Raw genomic sequence first — 17,016 nt, 5'->3', positions numbered from 1 at the left:
GAGTTTGGCCAACTCATCGGCCGCTGGTTCTCCGTTCGGAATCTTCCGGATAAGCACTTCTCGGAAAGTAGCTTTGAGTTTTCAAAGGCCTCGGCGTAGAGTTTAAGCCGAACACAGTTGATTTCAAAGGTGCTGGAAAGTTCTGAGAGGCCGAATCCGAATAGAGAGTTACCCGACCGGCCCCCACATGTCGTGCCGCTTGTAATCCGGCTATAAGGGCCTCATACTCTGCCTCATTGTTGGTGGCCTTGTAGTCCAGCCGGACGGATAGGTGCATCTTTTCTTCTTGCGGTGAGATAAGTAATATCCCAATTCCGCCTCCGAGTCGAGTGGAAGACCCATCCACATATATCTTCCACAGAGCTTCCGGCTCGGGCCTCTGCACTTCGGTCACAAAATCAGCCAAGGATTGGGCTTTAATCGCCGAGCGGGGCTGGTACTGGATGTCGAACTCGCTTAATTCTGTCGTCCACTTGATAAGCCGTCCGGACGCTTCTGGATTCAACAGGACTCTTCCGAGTGGACTGTTCGTCCGGACAATGATTGTGTGGGCCAAGAAATACGGTCGAAGTCGCCGAGCGGCTAGAACCAATGCCAAGGCCAACTTCTCGAGCCCGGTGTAGCGAGATTCAGCATCTTTCAAAATATGGCTCAGAAAATACACCGGCTGCTCTTCGCCGCTCGCCCTCACAAGTGCTGAGCCTACAGCATGCTCAGTTGACGACAAATACATATACAGTGACTCACCTCCGATCGGCTTGGCCAGTACAGGCAGGGAATTCAGATATGTTTTCAACTCTTCAAATGCTCGGTCACACTCTTCGTTCCACTGGAACTTAGTAGCTCTGCGTAGGATCTTGAAGAATGGCAGGCTCCGGTCGGCAGTTTTGGAGATGAATCTGGACAAAGCAGTTATCCGACCGGTCAACCGTTGCACTTCCCTTGTGTTTCTGGGAGGAAGCATGTCTTGCAGAGCTTTCACCTTGTTGGGATTTGCTTCGATCCCCCGCTCGGTCACTATATACCCCAAGAAACGCCCTCCTTTAGCTCCGAACAGGCATTTCTGGGATTTAGCTTGACTCCATATTTGCGGTGTTCGGAAGGTTTCTTCCATATCCTTGAAAAGATCGGCCGCTCGGACGGTTTGATAAGAATGTCGTCCACGTAAACTTCGTGTCCGATCTGCTCCTTGAATACCTTGTTCATCAAACGATGGTAGGTGGCTTCTTCAATCCGAACGGCATCACATTGTAACAATATGTGTCGTCGGCTGTTATGAAGCTCACCTTTTCTTGATCTTCGCGGGCGAGCGGCACAGTGATAGCCCGGTAGGCGTCGAGCATGCTAATTAACTCACAGCCGGCCGTAGAGTCCATCGGGGCAGAGGATAAAAATCTTTGGGACATGCTTTGTTTAAGTCCGAAGTCAATGCAAACTCGCCACTTGCCTGGCTTGGAGACCAATACCACGTTGGCTAGCCGACTCGGGGCGCACCTCGCGTGTGGCGGCCTCCGAGTTTCTACTTCCGGGATTATGGCATTACGCTCGCTAAAATCTCTTTTTACGCTTTCTTGTAGGCGTCGGTCGGACATGCAACTCATGTTGTGCTAGGCTAGGCGAAATTCCGGGCAACTCGTGTGTCGACCACACAAAGACATCATGATTTTCTGGAGGCATTGGATCGACTTCTTCTTCCATTTTTCCTCTAGATCCGAGGCGATGAAAGTGGTGGCCTCCGATCGGGTCGGATGGATCTGAACTTCCTCCTTTTCATCATAAATTAAGCAGGAGGTTTCTCGGTTATGGCGTGTACCTCGATTCGGGGACCTTCCGAGCGGAAGAAGCTTCCGCTCGGATCATCTCTATATAGCAACGCGTGCTAGTTGATCTCCCGCACTTCTCCACTTTGTCCTCCGGAAATTTTATCTTGGTGGAAGGTTGAGACAACCGCTCGGAATCAGTGCCGGTCGTCCCAAAATGACGTTGTAGGATGAGGAGAGTCAACCACCACAGTTGTTGTCTGGTCCTCTGGCGGTTCTTCTCCCGGTGGGGTGGCCGGATTTGTCCAAGCCATTGAACTTCATTGCCCGTAAACCGTAAAGGGGGGTTGGCAGCGACTCGGCTCGATCAATTTGCAGATCGAACGCCTTCTTGAATAGTATGTTGACGAGCTCCTGTGTCAACAAATATGCGCGATGAATGGTGTAATTTGCTATTACCGCTTTAATGAAGCGGTGCATCGTCGTGGGGTACTTCTACTCCTTCCAAGTCTCCGGGCCGAAAGTGATTTCCGGTCCACTTGGCTGCAGCCGACCGTATGGATCTGCAGCTGCCGAACGCCTGCCTTTCTTGCTCGGTTGGAGTCTCCTCCGGTCGGCCCACCAGCAATAACGTTGATTTCGCCCCGGGAAGTATTGCTCCTGTTTTCTTCCTCCCGAGTGGATGGTCGGGACCGTTCCCTGGACGTCCGGCGACTTTCCTGTCTTGGGGATCTATGCCGATCGGACGTATGGTGATGTCGCCTCTCTATGCGGGCCCGGTCGGCTTCCTGGGTCCTTTGCCTCGTGTTGAGGGGAGGAGACCGTCGTTCGGTTCTCCGGGGAACAGGATTGGACACAAAGGGAAGGCTTCGGCAATCCCTCGTGTTGTGCATATCTGACTGGTGGAAGGAGCAGAACATAGGAGTCCACCTCTTCTTTGGCTTGGGCCGAGCGGCAGCCACTTCTTGTACGTGCGATCTGGTGTGGGGAGATCGAATTGCTTCAGCCCTTGGTCCTCTAGGTGGTTGCTGAGCGGAGTGCTGCTTCCGCTCGGCATGAACAAGTGCACGCTCGGTTGGAGCTTCTTTTTTCCGAGCGGCTTGCGCTTCTTCCACGTTTATGTATTCGTTGGCCCGATGTAGCATGTGATCATAGTCTCGGGGCGGCTTTCGGATGAGCGACCTGAAGAAGTCCCCATCAACAAGGCCTTGTGTGAAGGCGTTCATCATCGTTTCCGATGTGGCTGTTGGGATGTCCATCGCCACTTGGTTGAATCGCTGGATGTAAGCTCGAAGCGATTCTTTTGGTTCTTGCTTGATGGCGAACAAGCTAACGCTTGTTTTCTGATAACGCCGACTGCTGGCGAAGTGGTGGAGGAAGGCCGTTCGGAAGTCCTTGAAGCTTGTGATGGATCCGTCCGGCAGCCTACGGAACCACCGCTGAGCCGATCCCGAGAGCGTGGTAAGGAAGACTCGGCACTTCACTCCATCAGTGTATTGGTGGAGCGTGGCGGTATTATCAAACTTACCCAAATGATCATCCGGGTCCGTTGTTCCATTATACTCGCCGATCGTAGGGGGCACGTAGTGCTTGGGCGAAGGATCTCGCAGAATGGCTTCCGAAAATTGGCGGTTGGTCCGCTCGGGAGATGACGTCCGGGAGCTTTCCCCTTCACATCATCCGTAGGCATTTCATCCGAGGAAGATCCTATATCTCTTGGTGGCGTGGCTCGGTGCGAAATAAGGCCGGTGGAATGCGACGGTGGTGGAGGTGCTTAGCTCGGCCCCAAGCGGGCGTTGCTGTTGCTCCGCTTCGGCGGATGCTTTTGCTTTGCTCCACGAGTTTGGCGGCCTTATCTCGACCAGGCGTCGAGTTCCTCCCTTAAGCGTCACGTGTCTGTCGTCCGGCCCTCGTCCATTGTCTCTGCTCGGATGCGGGGCGTTCCTGACAGCGCCAATTTGATCTGTCCAACCGAAGTCAGCAGGCCTGGGCACATGACGCTCAGGCTCGGCGATGTAGGTCTCCAACTAGTGTCGAGATGCTCGGCTATCACCACGAAGTCGGCGGAAGGGATTCCAATGACGACCCTCCGCGCTCAGTCGGGTAAATCACGATGAACAAGGTGGCTCCGAAGTCTCGAGTACATACCGGAATCCTTTGTCGATGAAACACGAGGTTCTTTATATAGAGCTGTGAAAGGTTTGGGCACGCGTACCAAGGTGCATAAGTGTCCCTGTCCTATCCTAGGTATCGGTGTCGAAAGCTTACTGTCCTTTCCTAGATGCTTGGTGTCGAAAGTTTACGACCCATATCGCTCTGATCGAGCATGCCCTCGATGGGACGTGAGAATCCCTGTCACACAAGATTTGGAGCATGACACACACGTGAAACCTACAGGTTGTCGAGAGAAATCCTCTGGCCCTTTCCTTTGCTCCAAACTTGTAGTCCGGGCGGAAGATACCTAAACATCCGGACATCCGCGATGGTTTACTTGTGCTTTGTGGAGACTAACAACAGGGTGCTTTATGGTGTGATCGGTCAAAGTCTCGGTCTATGACCTTTTAAGCGGCGTCGGAACCCCGTTGACGGTGCCTACCAACTATAAGTCCGGCGAGACCCTTGGGTACTCGATTCCATCGTAGTACGTGATCGATCGGACCATCTATGGCCGTCCGTCCGGTCGGACCACACTCTCCTCTGGGTGGGCGGCTGTTCCGGTGACTTCCACTTGGCGTTGACTTTGCCAGAGAAGGGGGGGGCCCGCTCTTACTACCGGATCAACATGTATTTTAAATATAAATGAATACAAACGAATACTTATGTTGGATGAAAAGTACTATTTTTATTTCAAAATTATAACAAAGAAAGATAATAAATTGACCTAAAACTTATTTTACATGTGTTTTTCAACCCGCGGGCCAACCCAAGCCTGAGCGGGCCGACCCACGCGGGTCGCGGGCCTAGGCGGGTCGGCCTACGGCGGACTTGGGTTGATAAAATTTCAACCCAACCTGCTTAAATTGTTTGGCGAGCCGGACCAATCCGACGGACCCAATTCAAATTGACGGCTCTAATTTAAGATAGTTGCCTTTGCTATTCAAGACGAGTGACTTCATCCATAGAGTAGGAACTCTTCTCTTGTTTCATCCATGGAAGAAGGAGAAGAAGTAATGTTGGGACTGGCATGATTACAAGTTAATCATTTGTTCTAGGGTGTAGTACATATGGTTGACACCTGATAATATGTCTAAATTAGACAGGGTCAATTTCTAAGTATTACTGTCTATGATAATTCTTACTGTACGTCTTCCACTTGTATATCTGAATTTATTTATTTTTTTATATGTAAGGACCGACTCTAGAAGAGTTGTGATGGTTTCGTATTTTATCTGTTCAAGCTTAGCTAGCTTTATTTGGTGGTTGCCTCTTCTGCACCTTGGGATATACTTATATGGTTTTTATATGAATATAATGTGTGCCAAGTGACTTGTCTCCCTTGCTATGTGCATCATAAGGTCAAATAAGACTGGTCCATGATGTGCCTACGAAAAGAGAGGATATCTGTCTGTATTTGTTTATTTAGTTTTTTAGTCCCATATCGTTAACTGACGCATTGCCACTTGTGAAAATGATTATACATTGGTTCGTGTTTGATCGCTTGAATTCACGCAGCTGCGTGGTGAACACAAAGCAAATTATTCTTTCGCCTTTTACTAAAGAATACCGTGTGTTCGCCACATTAAGCAGCATACGCCAATTTTTGGAGGGGTTCTTGAAAAGAGAGCCCTGCAAAATAATTATGTAAAACTTTGTATAAGTATTATTATTTTGGATATGTAATTGGATGTGAACTTAAATAGGTTCTTTTGAAATGATTAATTCATTTATGATAAAGGTAGAATCCAGCGTTTTAGAGTTTAAAAAAGGTAGGATAACAATTTCTGGAGATTTTTCAATTTTATACCAATCGCTAATTAATCAGTAAAAGTTAGTTGGAAAAAGGTTCAACAGATGTTGAAGAGACGCTAATATGTTGAAGAGACGTCTTTTAGTTAGGATTAGTGTCGCATATTGTCAAACATAATTTTGGTTATTTGTAATATTGATATATTCAACATAATCTTTGGTTTCATTTTTTTTTTCAAACAAAGATGCAATCAGATATAAATGCCAATGTTTTTTGTTTCTCAATACTCTTTAATTTAATAATGATTATTAAGATTTTCTAAACTTGGCAACTCAAATTATCAAAATATACATTAAATGATTAAAATTGGTAATTGAGGAGACCATAGGAACGAGAGGTGCAGCTGATCCTTTCTCCCGTGATCCGTGACAAATCGGAAGATAACTGTGAAGTCAATCAGTCGTCTCATTATAAATTGCTTTTTAATCTTAATTTAACGTAGTTGACCAAAGAAAAGAGAGGATATCAAATAACACTGGTCCATGATGTGCCTACGAAAAGAGAGGATATCTGTCTGTATCTGTTTATTTAGTTTTTTAGTCCCATATCGTTAACTGATGCATTGCACCTTGTGAAAATGATTATACATTGGTTCGTGTTGGACTGATTCAAATCACGCAGCTGCGTGGTGAACACAAAGCGAATTATTCTTTCGCCTTTTACTAAAGAATACCGTGTGTTCGCCACATTAAGCAGCATGCGCCAATATTTGGAGGGGTTCTTGAAAAGAGTGCCCTGCAAAATAATTATGTAAAAATTTGTCTTTAGTATTAGTTTTTTAGATGTTTAGTTGAAAGTCAACTTAAATGTATTCTTTTGAAATGATTAATTCGTGTATGGTAAAGGCGGAGTTTTGCTTTAGTGTTTAAAGTTAGTGGGATAGCAATTTCTGGAATCTTTTTTATTTAATACCAAACACTAATTAGTGAGTAAAAATTAATTGGAAAAAGGTTGAACAGATGTTGAAGAGACACTATGCTTGCTTTTAGTTGGGATTAGTGTCGCATATTGTCAACATAATCTTGGTTATTTGTAATATTGATATATTCAACATAATCTTTGGTTTCATATTTGTTTTCAAACAAAGATGCAATCAGATATAAATGCCAATGTTTTTTTTGTTTCTCAATACTCTCTTTAATTTAATAATGATTATTAAGATTTTCTAAACTTGGCAACTCAAAATTATCAATATACATTAAAGCTGCGTTTGGTAGGGGGTAATCTGTCTTGTAATGTAATTCAGATTACATTACAAGGTTGATTAATTTATTTGGTTTCATTTTTAACTTGTAATGTAATCTAATATGGATTACAAAATATAATGAAATTTTGTAATCTGGATTACAAAATAAACATATTGTAATCCGATTATATTACAAGATCATCGTTTAACAAAAATTTAAATGTCAAATATACCCCTAATCTGTTGTCGCCCATCGTCGCTCGCCGCCCACCGCCGATGGTGACCGGCCGACGACCGACCGGTGGCGACCGGCAACGGCGACCTCAAACTCCGACAGAGATGTAACGCCCGGTAGAAGTCGTAGAATATTTTTATCATTTTATAATAATACGAATTACATTTCTTATAAAAAATAATGAACATCAAATAAAAGAATATAATCATCCTTGTAATAAAAAATTATATACATTACATTACCAAATATAGTAATATAATCAAGATTATATTACATTACGAATTTGATTACATTGATAAGACCATAGGAACGAATAGGAACGAGGAGAGGTGCAGCTGATCTTTCCCCCGTGATCCGTGACAAAACGGAAGATAACTGTGAAGTCAATCAGTCGTCTCGTTATAAATTGCCTTTTAATCTTAATTTAACGTAGTTGACCAAAGAATACCCAGTCATCTCGTACATCAATTTATGTACATATACATGAGAAAATTCTACAACTTTTTGGCTAATTTCAGCAGATCGATGAACAAGCGTTTAATGTAAGATTCGCACATCTTTATTTGTGCATTGTCGTTGAGCAACATCACTGTAGTTTTACATGTACAAATGCAAATGATCTTAGGGCACAATAATCATCTCACCGTAGATAAAAGTGAACACGATTACAAGTCGAATTGAATTGAGACTGTTTCTTTCAAACAGATCAATATGGATGAGTAAGCTAATCCTTCTTGTGTGATAAATAAGAGAATCCCAAATGATGAACACAGCTTGCAATATAATTAGAAAGCCTATCCTACTTATGCCTTCAAATCAATATGAATTGATGGAGTAGATGAAGGAGATCCTAAAGTTAGAATAGAGGTAAAATATAGTGACACTGTATTTATTCAATAGTTTAGTGCCTTGCTAGTTGGTAGGTTCCAGTAGTGTTCATCAAACTTATTGTTCTAATCTATTCCAAATTCCAAAAAAGAAATATCAATTTGTAAACCATGAGCCATTGCCACATATTCATACTCTTAGATGCAGTCTGATTCATGGTTATTATTGACTATTAAAGATGCATAACAAAGGCAGGCAGTGCAGTATGTTTCCATGAGGTGAAGTCCTAGGTTACAGAAAAACCCAAGCAAGCATAACCTTGCTTCAGATGAAATCATGACTTGGAACCTTGTTGATCCATTGCCTGGGGGGAAAAAGGACAACCCAAAACCCCAAGTAACCTCACAACCACACAACACATTGTATTCGAGAATAAACTTTTTGAAATATTTGCACAGGATGTTGACCAAAAATGGCTACCAGAGATAGCTGAAGTAGGCTCAGAACCTTGTCATCCAATCAAAGGAGAAAGCAGCAAAAAAAAAAAAAAAAGGAGAACAAAACCACAGTTCTACTACAACTTTTGGAGGCTCTAATAATTTTAATTCTTAAAGTAAATGAATACAATATCATCAAACACATTGTTGGCAGCATACCAGAAATGCATTCACAAAGCCAAATTTTACTATCATGGTTATTTACGAAGATACAATAGACTTTGTTAATACTAGTCATAAACACTATTAGCCCAACAGAAGGCAGTGCCTAACAAGAAAAGATATTGCTTCCAAAAGGTTGTGTAGTGGCATAAACTTGCTCACATATTTACAACTCGAAACGCTAGTCTCCAAGGTAGCAATAAGAAAAATCTTTATGAGTTTGTCAAGGCATAGCCTGTATGAACAATCTTCGGCATTGCTTGACTAGATGATTCTTATTTAAAGCACAAGGAAACTGCATTTGCTTTCCCAAGCCGATCAAAATATCTTATCCAATCTCTCAATCTAGCATTTACAGATCTATTATATGCTCCACATTTTTTGCAATTTTATAAATGTAGAGGAAATGTTGTAGTTCAAACATGGTATTAAATCACAAACACATTAAAACATGACGGCCCTTAGCTTCTATCCATAACATTTTATCTGAACAAGCTAGTTCTCCAACTTCTTCCAAAAACTACTGTTTAAATTGACCTCTAGTGAAGGTGAAACCAAAGCTAATATCACAGCCTCGCATCATTAGTACTAAAGCACTCCTATGAGAAAGAATAGTGCTCATAGAAATAATGTTCATATAAATGCAGAACAAGTAATGATTAACAATGAGGCTTGGTTGTATACGACCAAATTATTATGACAACGCCTAATGATGTAGGGAACAATATATTAATTGTAGTTAACATAAAACAAATAAAACTGTAACAGCATGACAATGTTTTCACATGAATGGATGAAAAGGATGAAGTTTATATACAAGTTATATGCATTGAAAGAGGAGGTAAGAGAGGAAACCCTAATCGGTGAGGTCGCCTTGTCTGGTAGTGATTCCATCAGCACACCGACTGCCCCCTCGGCGCCAGAAGCCGCCCCATCTTCTTAAAAGCGAAGTGGGTGCAGTTGGAGAGGGCGATCCAGCACACGATCTCATAAATAAAATCGAACGCCGGATCCGACGGGGACGATTCGCCCGAACCATCCCAGCCAGGACCCGAATCGCCAGAATTCCAGCCTCTTCCCCCGTCGCCTCCGCCTCCAAAAGGCCCGTCGTCGCCATCGCCGTCCCCGAAGAAGCCGTCGTCCTCGCCACCGCCCTCTTTGAGGGTCCTCCGCCGGATCCGGCGCATGCTGCGGCGGGCGAGGGCGATCGGGGCGGAGGCGTGGCGAAAGATGTCGGCGCGGACTACGGTGGGTGGCCCGACGGAGTCGAGGACGGAGAGGGGGCATCGGGCGACCGCCCTGGCGGACGCGGCGAGGCCGTGGACGGACGCCGCAGCCGAGAAGACGTCGGCGATGGCGGAGGATGTCTCCATGCGAGGCTCCACTCGGCGGCGACGGCGAAGAAGGTAGAACCCGAAGCGGAGGCGTCAGGCGTCGGGCGTCGGGCGTCGGGCGTCGAAGAAGCGGCTTATAGAGAACGGCGTGGCTTGACTCGTGAGGAAGGAAATCAAGACACGGCGATCCGAGTCAGACACGTGGTTGGCACCAACCTGGCCGCGGCCGGACTCGATTCCTACGTTTGGATTAGATATCACGCTTCGATTCTATCGGAGTTTCCTGCGATTATTTATTTCGCAGAAAAAAATATTATTTCGAAAAATACTTCTAGAATTATCAATTTATTTTATATATTTCTAGAATTCCATTAATATGTACTAAGATTACCCAATAACTTTCAATGCATACTACTATCATTAACTATGTCACATGCTTTTATTTATATTTATATTTATATTTTTTTTTTTATGTTTATAGCTAGCATCGGTTATTCTAGCGCTCAGGAATAACTGATTTGAATCCTGAAATTTTTTTATTAATCATCAGAATAAATTAAAAAAAATACTCGTAATAGAAGATTTAATAATTAGCATCCTAATTTATTATTCGACTTAATAAAATACTAAATTTATCGAGCATGAAAATTGAATCACGAATACATATAAAAAAAAATTGTATGAGTTCTCTACGGCTGTATCTCCGAGGATAATTCAGATGTAATTATGAGCGCATTTACTCGTGTTGCCAGCTGTGCTGTATGGAATTCAAATTTTGATAAAATCAAAATAAATATTTTTTTATATCATAATTATTATTCTAAAAATTAAAAGTCGTTTGTGATTTATCTTTTTCTATCGATCTTGTGACGAATTGATAGAGACATTCGAGACGAATATATTCATCTTTTTACTACCATAGTATATGATCATATTAATTTAAATTTATAAAATAAAATATTATTAAATTATTATTATTATTATTATTTAATAATCTAAATACTCAATTATCCGATTAATCTTGGAGCTCTGCAAATCGACCATCAAATAAATTTAAAAAGCACGTATGAATTCTAACACGACAGCCAAAATCATTAATGGTTCGAACTGGAGCGTTAGAAAATGCCTGAGATTCAAATCCTTATGAGAATTATCCGTGCCCCGAGTGACAAATACGTGGATGGCAGTTTTAGACATTATTTATTTATTTAATAAATTGTTTTTTCCACCCTCATCTCTGACAGCACCCCTGCTAAATGACACTTCTACCCTTCTTTCTTTTTTTTCATTTTTACTTAATTTTTATTAGGTTTTTAATTAATTTTATTTATTATTTTTTATCAATACTTATATATTTTTTAAATTTTATTTAGTTTTATTTTTTTAATCAGTTTTATTTATTATTTTTTATCATATTTTTTAAATTTTATTTATTTATTATTTAATTTTATTTTTAAAATCAATTTAGTTTATTATTAAGTTTATTTTTTTCAATTTTATTTATTTTTTAATTTAGTTTTATTTTTTTAATAATTTTATTTATTATTTTTTATGAATTTTTTTATTTTATATAATTTTTAACATAGGTTAGAATCTCTCCCTTCCTTAAAATTAACTTCCTAATTCGACACTTAAATTATCTCTATCCAAATTTTGACACATGTCAAAATCTTCTCTTTCTTTAAATTATCACTCCTTTCTAACTCTTGACACATGACACATGTCAAAACCTCTTACTTTTTTTAAATTACTCATCCTCCAACCATTGACACTTGTCAAAATACCACTCTCTTTAAATTACCTCTCTTCAACGCTTAACATATGTCAGAATCTCCAATCCCTTTAAATTATCTACTTTCCAATCTTTGACGCATGTCAAACACCGCTCTCTCTTTAAACTACCCCTTTCAACTCTTGACAGATGTCAAAATCTCTCCTCCATTTAAATTACCCCCCTTTCCACTCTTGATACATGTTAAAATCTCTTATCCCTTTAAATTATCCCAATTCTAACCCTTGACACACATATCAAAATCTCTCATCTCTTTAAATTATCCCCTTCTAAATTTTAACATGTGTCAAAATTTTTCACTAGTATTTTTATTAATTTCAAATATATAATTTTTATTTTGATCCATATTTTTTTTACTTTTAAATTTTTTTACAAATAATAATTCCTAATTTTTTTTCACGAGTAAATTATTTACAATAAAATATTACAAACGTAGAAAAAACGTAAAAAAAATAAGATTGAACAGAAAAAAAATAAAATGATTAAAAAAATTAATATATAAAAGGAAAAAAAATATATAATTGACTAAGAAAAGGATATAAGGGTCAAAAAAAAAAAAAAAAATAATAATAATAATGATGGACCCAGGAGGTGAGGGTGTAGGGAGGGAAAAGCAGCTCTCATTTATTTATCGTCTCTCCTTATACTGACAAGAGTTTTCATTTTCGTCAGAAGGCGAGCAAATATGGAAGGGGAAGGCATCATCCACAGGCAGGTGGAGGCCAACGGAATCCAGATTCATCTGGCGGAGAAGGGGGAGGGTCCGCCGGTGCTGCTGCTCCACGGCTTCCCGGAGCTCTGGTACTCGTGGCGCCACCAGATTCTTGGCCTCGCCGCCCGCGGCTTCCGCGCGCTCGCACCAGACCTCCGCGGCTACGGCGACTCCTCCGCGCCGCCCAATGCCGCCTCCTACTCCGTCTTACATATCGTGGGTGACCTCGTCGCCCTCCTTGACGCCCTCGCCCTGCCTCAGGTTCTCCGATCTGAGAAATCTACCTTCCTTGAATAGGCTCAGTTGTTTCGAAGTTGGAAATTGATTGCTTGAATTGATTAAAAAAAAAAATAGGTATTCTTGGTGGGGCATGATTGGGGGGCAATCATAGCTTGGTATATGTGCCTGTTTCGGCCGGATAGAGTGAAGGCGCTTGTGAATCTCAGTGTGGCGTTTTCACCATTTTTGCCCCGAAACCCTAAAGGCAAGCTTGTTGACCACTTCAGATCTCTGTATGGAGACGACTACTACATCTGCAAGTTCCAGGTGTGGCTCCTCATCCTCATCCTGACTGCAAGATTCTAGCTTTTGTTTAGTTTCCTTTTCAAAATGAAATCAAGTATATCATTAGATTATCTATTTCAAGGCAAAGATCATAGAATATTAGAACATAGTTTGTGATTACAGAATACAGTATGCGAGTTATTGCGACTTGATCAACAACACCGTACAATTTCCAGCCAAATTCAAAAATAACTATTAGGGCTAGCTGAGCAATTCAGACCATCTTGCACCATTCGTTTAAGGGCAAAAATCAAAAGGACACCCCAAATTAAAAAAAAAAAATCAAATGGACGCCCAATTTTTTAACAAATTTAAAAGGTCACCCCAACTGATGTTTTCCCCGCATAATACCCCTTATTCCGGCATTGTTGTAGCAGTTACCGGTAGCTTCTACAACATGTAACCGCTATCGAGTATCTACTACAACATTGTTTCTTCCAGTGTTATTGTAGCAGCTACGACTAGTAGCTATAATATGTTGAAGCTATTTTGTAACTGGTACAACATGTAATACTTAATACAATACTCTTGTAGTGTTGTAACTACTTAATAACTTCTACAATTGTTTTAAAGTGATTTTAATTAATTTAAAGTGATTTTGATGAATTTTAAATAATTTTGACCAAGTTGGTAAAGAGTATTTTAATATAATAGTGTTGTTTAGAATATAGGGTTTAAGGTTTTAAGATTTAGGTGACGTTTGGTTCTCTCCTAGGAATCGGAATGAGAATGAGTATCATAGTATTATGGAATGCAAATGGATATGAGTTTGGGTATCATTCTTAAAAATAATGTTTGGTTAGTTGAATATTTTCAATTGGAATGAATCTAAATTTCCTTTTTTACCCTTAGAGGAAAATAAAAGAAAAATTAAATGGAAGAGAAAGTTGAATGTGAGAGAAACATATAATGAGAGAGAAAGTATGATGAGAGAGAAAGTATGATGAGAAAGAAAGTGTGATGGGAAAAAATGAAGAGAGGGAAAGTGTAATTAGAGAAAATGAGAAGAGTGAGCGTGATAGGAGAGATTGAGAAGAAAAAAAGTATGATGAGAGAGAAAGTGTGTTGAGAGAGAAAGGGTGATGGGAAAAAATGAAGAGAGAGAAAGTGTGATGAGAGAAAATAAGAGATTGAGGAGAAAAAGGATGATGAGAAAATGTGATGAGACAGAAAGTGTGATGGGAAAAAAATGAATAGAGGGAAAGTATGATGAGAGAAAATGAAGAGAGAGAAAGTGTGATGAGAGAAAATATGGAGAGAGAATATGATAAGAGAGATTGAAAAGAGGAAAAAATATGATGAGAGAGAAGTATAATAAAAAAATGAGAGAATAAAGAGAGAAAATAATGAGAGAAAGAGTGTGGGATGAAAGATAATACAGAGAGAAAATGGTAGAAAATATGTGTTGAGAGAGTGTGATGGAAGAGAATGAAGTGAGAGAAAGTGGGATGAGATAAAATATAGAAAGAGAGTATGGTAAGAGAGATTGAGGAGAGAGAAAGCATGATGAAAAAAATGAGGAGAGAATGAAGAGAGAGAAAATAATGAGAGAGAGTGTGATGAGAGAGAATATAGAGATAAAATGGTAGAGAATGTGTGATGAGAGAAAAAGTATGTTGAGAGAGAAAATGTGATGATAGAATGAGGAGAGAGAAAGTATGATAAGAGAGAATAAGGAAAGAGAGTGAAATGAAAGAAAAATTGAACAAATATACTAAGGATATTTTCGTCCAAAACTTAATTCTTATTCCCATTCCATCAAAACCCAAGGGAAGGGGTGGGTTTCATCCATATCTAAGTTTTTGGGTTTCATTCCAAAATCTTGATTCCATTCCCATCAACCAAAGATAAGGTTTGGGAATGAATCCATTCCCTCATTCCCAAACCTCTAAACCAAACGCCACCTTAGTTACGACTGTGTAGTTACTACAATGTGAAAATTCATCTATTTCACTTTAAAGAAACTAAACTCTAAACACATTGTAGTAACTATTGAGTAGCTTCTACATGTTACAACTATATAATAGATTCTACATTTTGTAGCAATTACTCAGCAGTTGCTACAACAATGCTTGAATAAAGGGTATTGTCGAGATAAAAATCTGATAGGGTTTTCTTTTGATTTTTTTTTTTGAAAAAGGGATATCCTTTTGACGATTTGTATAATATTGGAAGCCCTTTTCATTTTTGCCTTTTAAATCACTTTTGAACAACGTGCATCATTTGAACAACGTGCAGGAACCTGGAGTCATAGAAGCAACTTTTGCTCATATTGGAACTGGAAACGTAATGCGAGGACTTTTCAGCTTTACGGGTTCCAATCCTTTAAATGAGCAGGAGGATGCTTCATTGCCTCCGTCTTGGCTTTCAGAAGAAGATATAAGCTATTATATAAGCAAATTTGAGAAATCTGGATTTACTGGTCCGGTCAATTATTACAGATGTTTGGATTTGTAAGTATCACTCATCCTCCATTTTGATGTAATCAAACTTTAACTTAAGCGTTAAGATGACTTAAGTTATTATATGTTTAGCATTCTATCCCTTATAAAAAAAAATCCATGTAGATATGGATAAGTTCATATTTCATTGCTCAATCTCTGGAATGCTCATGCAGAAATTGGGAGCTGGGAGCACCATGGTACAGTGCACAGATAAAAGTTCCCGCGAAGTTTATCATCGGCGACAAAGACCTAACGTACCATTATCCAGGTATCCAGGACTACTTGCACAAAGGTGGTTTCAAACAAGATGTGCCATTGCTTGAGGAGGTGGTTGTGATGGAGGGAGTAGCGCACTTCATCAATCAAGAAAAGCCACATGAGGTGACTGAACACATCTACAACTTCTTCAACAAGTTCAGTCTTGATGCTTCAAAATTATAGCTTGGTCCAAAAGCGCGTACGCAAAAGAATAAATAGAGTTTGCAGAATATCATCTTTCAGCTCCGGAGGGGGTAGGTACCCTTTAGATGTTCGTCTTAATGGTTTTGCAATATTGCTATGCATTAGCTACCGTTTAGAGGTAGACTGAAAAAAACTGTAACTCCTTTGAGTTTGAATTAATTTGATTATGCGTTGATCAATTTTAGTTAGTTTTTAGCTAATTACACTTATTCTCCTCCTCGTGATCCTTGAATGCCGGAGAATAATGCTCCTCTCTTCGCATGCTGTCGTTCCATCCAAACAAGCAAGCACGAGAAAAGGGAGAAATTCAAAACCAAACACAAAAAAAATGTGGAATCCTAACATTAAAAGGAGGTTCAACCAGAGCACAAATAACGCATATGGAGGCCTTTGTAGGCATTGAAATCTTAGGATTAGGGTAGTAAACGAGTCGAATTTTGGGATGTTAAAGCTTGTTTGATAAGGTAATCGAGCCAAGTCGAGTTTAAAATGAGCTAAACTTTTGAAATGATTGTTTAAACTTGGTTTGGTTTATATTTTATGAGCTTAACTTGAGCTTGATTTGTTTAGATGTTATCGAGTTCTCAATTCAAGTTTGACTTGAGCTTGGTTCGAATTTAGTTTGTTTAGATATGATCGAACTCTCAATTAAGGTTCTTTGATTATTTGAAAGTTTTACTTGTTTGATTGATTATTGAGGTTGATAATTTAAATTTATTTATTTATTTTATTATTTATTTAATATATTAATAAGAATTTTATTAATGAACATGATTTACGAATATCGTTCATGAACATTATTCGTAAATATCATTCACAAATGTTATTCACGAACATTAACGAGCTGAACACATATATATTTAAATTTATTTATTTAATTTAATCAGTTATTTAAACTTATTTATTTAATTAATTATATATATAAATATATTGAATAAGAATAAATAAATTTTTATTAAATCGAATACTGAATTTATTCACGAGGACCGGTCCAATTCCGATCTAAGTTACGAAGGATCGATCCCTCTCCGATTCAAATAGAATTGTCCGATTCAGACATAATATCATGCGGC

The 17,016-nt window shown here is 39.9% G+C and overlaps 1 protein-coding gene and 2 non-coding genes across 3 annotated transcripts; all 3 read left to right on the top strand.

The window, feature by feature from the left end:
* Positions 1-5,430: 5,430 nt before the first annotated feature.
* On the top strand, positions 5,431-5,547 carry LOC122044541. The gene has a single exon (XR_006129580.1). It is a non-coding gene; the product is annotated as a U5 spliceosomal RNA (small nuclear RNA).
* A 799-nt stretch (positions 5,548-6,346) lies between these two features.
* On the top strand, positions 6,347-6,462 carry LOC122044544. Its single transcript, XR_006129583.1, has one exon. It is a non-coding gene; the product is annotated as a U5 spliceosomal RNA (small nuclear RNA).
* Positions 6,463-12,387: 5,925 nt separating this feature from the next.
* On the top strand, positions 12,388-16,122 carry LOC122041792 (epoxide hydrolase A-like). Its single transcript, XM_042601595.1, has 4 exons — positions 12,388-12,734; positions 12,828-13,019; positions 15,276-15,490; positions 15,655-16,122. The coding sequence occupies exons 1-4, from the start codon at positions 12,447-12,449 to the stop codon at positions 15,920-15,922; spliced, it is 963 nt and encodes a 320-aa protein (XP_042457529.1). The 5' UTR covers positions 12,388-12,446; the 3' UTR covers positions 15,923-16,122.
* Positions 16,123-17,016: the final 894 nt, after the last annotated feature.

This window comes from Zingiber officinale, chromosome 2A (assembly GCF_018446385.1).
Source record: "Zingiber officinale cultivar Zhangliang chromosome 2A, Zo_v1.1, whole genome shotgun sequence".
NCBI lineage: Eukaryota > Viridiplantae > Streptophyta > Magnoliopsida > Zingiberales > Zingiberaceae > Zingiber > Zingiber officinale.
This window is presented reverse-complemented; position numbering and strand designations above follow the sequence as displayed.

What these genes read in the sequence shown, in the direction of transcription:
- LOC122041792 (XM_042601595.1), top strand. Translation starts at nt 12,447, where the DNA reads ATGGAAGGGGAAGGCATCATCCACAGGCAGGTGGAGGCCAACGGAATC. An exon ending in ACTACATCTGCAAGTTCCAG is followed by an intron (nt 13,020 to 15,275) that starts GTGTGGCTCCTC and finishes AACAACGTGCAG; the next exon opens with GAACCTGGAGTCATAGAAGC. An exon ending in TATTACAGATGTTTGGATTT is followed by an intron (nt 15,491 to 15,654) that starts GTAAGTATCACT and finishes ATGCTCATGCAG; the next exon opens with AAATTGGGAGCTGGGAGCAC.